This window comes from Limulus polyphemus, unplaced genomic scaffold (genome assembly GCF_000517525.1).
Source record: "Limulus polyphemus unplaced genomic scaffold, Limulus_polyphemus-2.1.2 Scaffold1616, whole genome shotgun sequence".
Taxonomy (NCBI): domain Eukaryota; kingdom Metazoa; phylum Arthropoda; class Merostomata; order Xiphosura; family Limulidae; genus Limulus; species Limulus polyphemus.
The window spans coordinates 200,199-205,369 of record NW_013667226.1 but is presented as its reverse complement, the minus strand read 5'-3'; the positions used below and the strand labels follow the sequence as shown (position 1 = coordinate 205,369).

The 5,171-nt window shown below is 34.3% G+C and overlaps 1 protein-coding gene across 6 annotated transcripts in view; it reads right to left on the bottom strand.

Moving 5' to 3' along the window:
* The window catches only part of LOC111086990, a 37,269-nt gene that overhangs the window by 3,152 nt on the left and 28,946 nt on the right, over nucleotides 1–5,171 (bottom strand). For all 6 annotated transcript variants that reach the window (XM_022391999.1, XM_022392001.1, XM_022392002.1 and 3 more), the window contains exons 2-3: nucleotides 3,861–4,088; nucleotides 1,739–1,846 (exon numbers count right to left, since the gene is read on the bottom strand). In XM_022391999.1, coding sequence (XP_022247707.1) covers nucleotides 1,739–1,846; nucleotides 3,861–4,032 — 280 coding nt within the window. In that variant the 5' untranslated portion in view covers nucleotides 4,033–4,088. The remainder of the gene's footprint in view (nucleotides 1–1,738; nucleotides 1,847–3,860; nucleotides 4,089–5,171) is intronic.

Genomic DNA, 5,171 nt, shown 5'->3' with positions numbered 1-5,171 from the left:
CTTTCACTGCTAAATTATGGACGGCTAGTGCAGGTAGCCCTAGATGTAACTTGCTCAAAATTCAAATCAGACCCACAGCTCCAAAGTGTGCAGCGCGTTTTGCGAAAAGGGGTCATGAACCCTAGGATACACAGCCAAATCACACCAGTAACTAGGTAACACTTGATTTTGTTCTTTAAAGCTTGAATATTTTTCCTTAAAAATTACATTTATGAATAGTGGTTTACATGTACAACGTGATTATTTGTACACATTGTATAACTAAATAAAACATTTAAAAAATAAGTAGATGTGTTCTTAAAAATAGTACTGTTTAAAAATAGTGTTAAAATTATCATTATATTAGATTATTAGTATTACTATAAAAAGGTAATTTAGTGTTCTTAAAATACTTATTGTAGTACATTCAACATGGTTAAAAATGTATGCAATAAAGTCGGCCACCAGTTTGTTTGTTTTGAATATTTTCAACTCACGAGAAGTATTTTTAGAGAGCAAAGTAAAAATTTAAAAGACAGCACATAAATGAGCAGTCTAGTATTTAATTTTAGTGCAAACAGCAGCGAAAAATAGAAAATGCTAAAGAAATAACGATTATTTGAGATTATTTTAATTAAAAAAAGGAATACAACGACACACTAAAAACTTGTGGAACATAAGTCGATTGTTTGGTTACAACACAAATTCAATTAAAAACAACACAATCATTATAGGATAACGAAATAACACAACATTGTTTAACGCACAGTTCTTGTGTTGATTTAAAACTCTCTACGTGTACATAATAATCTTAGTAAATTAAAGTACTTCATAGCATAAAACACTGCATAAAAACAGTGGTGAGAACGGAATATCACTGCCGGGACTCTGTATATATATGGCCGAAATTCTGGCCAAATCTGGAGTGTTGCCACAGCTGTTCCAAATGGTAGAAAAACCACTGTTCTTAAATTTCTGAACAGACTTAAATACTTTCACATCACATTAATAAAAAGCAGCTTCAGGTCTGTTTTAGATTAGGAGAAATAAGTAGTCAAGAAGTGATAAAGTTATCGTTCTACTTCTTCTCCTTGTTGTCCAACGTATAGTAAATAAAGGAAGACGGGCAGGAAACAAATTTACCCTGTTCGAGGAAGACGGGCAAGAAACAAACTTACCCTGTTCGAGGAAGACGGGCACGAAACAAACTTACCCTGTTCGATATTAATCTTAACTAGAGTTTGACAATAGTAGCACATATATTAATATGTTTTAAGATTTTTGTCTATAATTTTCATGCCAAATAGGTCTCAGCAGCCATTAGCATAAGCCTATTAACTGAAGGATCTAGGGACGGGTGGAAACTGCGAAATGAGGGAATTTTGTAGTGGTCTAATACGATGCATCTTTATTTGTAACTTCTCTTGATGACTAGGGTTCGACTTCTTATTTTTAATTAATTTTAGAAATAGCAATAATTAAAACAAAAACGTAGTGATATCTGACCAAAAATAATCCAATTAAAATAAAGGGTTAGCTATAAGGATGTGATATAAAAAGAAGAGCCAAGCTGTATATAAGTGAAAAACCCTGTAAAGATGTAAAAGTGAGTAAAGTTAAACAAGAAAAAATTGAAGAAGATTTGATTTGATTTTTGTGCTGCTGTTGTTGCTGCTTGTTTTAGTTGCGGTAAAACAAAGGAAGTCAAGTTTTCTCCATTTTTTAGTGTCTAAGAATTATGTATAAGATCAAAGCTAACCTTGTTTAAGAATATAATCGTCACCAAGTGTAGAAGGATCCAGTAACTTTATGGGTTGACTGTTATAGCTGGGTTGAATTTCCTTGCGATGAATGATAGGGTACATCACTGTAAAAAAAAATATGTATTCATAGTTTATATTTTAGAACATAACTGTTACGTCACATAGGCTGCCATTTTTGCAAAAAGTGTTAAAACTTTAAAATCTGTTGTTCAACTTTTAGAATATCATAATTGAACAGCCAAATGAGCAATTACTTTTAAATCCAATTCGTGTGTAGTAACATTATTAAAAGCAAAGAAGGCTGAGAGAGGCAGAAAATGTCACGTTTCGGCCAAGAGTTTATAGACAGAAACTACATATCATCCTTTGCCTGAAACGTTTCCAACAGAATACTGAGATAGTGTTTTTGTGTGGTGACAGTTACCGTCTGCTAATGAAAAAAACCGTCTTTAGATCACCATATTGAGGTGGTGTTTCTGTATGGTAGCATTCACCGTTAGTTGATATGGCAAAAGTGTTTTGGGGATTCGAATAATATGTTTACACACCAGTAACATTATTTTAACTATAGGACAGTCGGTTTGCTTGTGGGCCTGGCATGGCCTAAGTGGTTAGGGCGCTCGACTCGCAGGCTGCGGGTCGTGGGTTCGAATCCCCGTCACACCAAACATGTTCGCCCTTTCAGTCGCGGGGGCATTATAATGTGACAGTCAATCCTATTATTCGTTTGTAAAAGAGTAGTCCAAGAGTTGACTAGCTGCCTTCACTCTAGTCTTACACTGCTAAATTAGGCTAGCGCAGATAGCCCTCATGTTGCTTTGCGCGAAATTCATAACATACCAAACCTGTTTGTTTGTTTCGATTATCGCGCAGAGCTATTCGAGGGCTATCTGTGCTATGTGTCCATAATGTTGAAGTAATATACTAGAGAGAAGGCCAATTTTTGGGCTTATCTTTACTAACAAATAATGGGATTGACCATCACATTATAACGCTCCCATGGCTGAAAGGGCGAGTATGTTTGATGATGGAATTCAAATACATAATCCTCAAGTTGTGAGACGAGACCTAACCACCAGACCATGCCAAGCCCTTCTGGGACATTGAAAAAAGGAAATTCTTAAAAGAGATATTTAGTGTTCAAGATATGATAAATAGAACAAAGTTATTTGCTACAGATAAAACCAGCCTGGCTATTGGTATCGAAAGTTAATATTGAAACAACTAGTGTAAATTAAGTTAAGAAGTCTGGATTCATTTATGTATTTTGTTTGTCTCTTAAATATCTCTTAGTCTCATTTTCTGAATTTCGTAAACTGAATTTCGTAATTAATGAAAGTTAACAAAGAAGATCATATTACTATATATTATTTCTTTATTCAATTTTCATACAGTGAAATTTAAAATCGCGAGCAAAGTACACTTTGAAATAAGCTGGTTTGTTAGACAATGGGGAGTTGACTTATATTTTTCAAAATTTTCGTGCAAAGCTACACAAAGGGCTAATTTGGAACTGATAGACTAGATGGAAGGCAGTCAGTCAATATATGTATCGTCAACTTTTGGGCTACTCTTGTGTAAATGATAATAACTTCCGATTAGAAGAAGCTGTGTATTTTAAGAGCTAACTTAAAAATAAACCTGGAAATCAGTACAGATAATTAAATTTCTTTTCTTCTAACTTATAAAGATTAGAATACATTGTTTTATCAGTGGAGTACGCTCGCTGTTAACCATATTTTCGGTCGTAAACCCGTAAACAAATATTGGAATTTTGTCCATTACTGTTATAGCGCACCTGTTACCTAAAAGTGCAGAGCACTTGTTTGCAGCAACGTGCCACGAACTATGAACTTTCGGATTCACAGTCCGAGTTCTCTAACCATTTGGCCAAATTTGGCCAGGCCGTAGAAAACTGATAGATTTATTAACATTTCGCGACACAAATGGTTTCAATTTGATCCTTTTGTATTAATTAGTCTTATTTGGATATACACAGGGTATTTTAATACTGTCTCAATACAGTCACTACAATACAAATGTTCTGATACAGAGAGAAAATTTAAACGGAAATTAATTTATCTTTCCGTTATTCTATTTCCGTAGCTCAGTTTTTACCTCCTTTCTCCATTGTTCCAAAAACTTGTCCTTCCTGGAAACACTCGTGATTTAACAGGGTCCTCGTTAGCCTAGATTTCTGGACGGAATAAGATACTCTACTACACTGTGATGGGGTGAGGAAGGAGAAGATGGCTTTCCTCTTTTGGAGTGTGGCTGTTTGACCGGCCATCCTTCAGACCTCTCTTGTTTTTCAAGAAAAGTTTGTTCCAAGAAACCGAACGTGCTCTACAAAACAAAAGTTTCAAGTGACCCAGTAGTTCAATTTCGAATTGCTTGAATTCTATATCCTACAAATTTTAATGCTTAGGGATGTTTCAATAGTTTATGATTGTCTTCCTGTGGGTCAGCGGTAAGATTACGGTCTTATATAGCTAAAAATCTGGGGTTCGATTCCCCGCCGTGGACAAAGTGCAGGTAGCACACTGTGTAGCTTTGAATTAAGACAACAACAACAGCTCGATATTATTCTAATCACACTGATCAAATTAAAACTACACAACTAAAATGGTGGGATACCGATCAGTTACAAAAAAGAAGAAATTTCCAAGGTAATTACGATCATTTACTTGACCTATCTATTTTGTTTGTTCATGTTCAAATACAAAGATAAATAAGCTCTTTGTGTTGTGCCCTAAGGAAATATCGAACTTCGATTTTAAGCATTATAAGCCCTCAAGCTTGCCTTTAAACCACCCGGAGACGAGGTCATACCAAACAACACTACTATTGACTCACTCCATTAAAGTTGCTAATCATTTAACTCACAAACACTTACATTCTGAAAAAGGTTTAGCTTAAAATGTCTATATTTTTTACCGCTTTGCATTAGTATCCTAGTAAAAAACAACAACTCACTCTTCGATAAAGAATAGTAAGTACGAGAAAAATATAAATGAAGCGTTTCAATCTATTATACGTAACTAGCAGAGACCCGCAAAAAATTTCTGGCTAAATTAGTATCTTTATCGTAACAGTACTTCTTTAAATATAACATTTCTAGCACAATACAAACGGATTGTAATCGTAGACAACGAAATGTGTAAATCCACTTGTATATAGGCCGTACTTTATAAAACTTTAACTTATGTTAGGCCTAAGTTCGATAAAGAGATAAATTAACACTGTAACCTGTGTACGTTTTTTTACTTCAGTTTAGTTAGGACTAAACTTTACTGTACTTAATACTATCGATAAATAAACTTATAATGCTATTCTACGACCTAACGCCAAACCTTTTTAAAACTTTGATAAGTTTTAATATTCTGTTGTACAAAATGGTTAGTAAAGTATATTTACATTCCCCTTTTG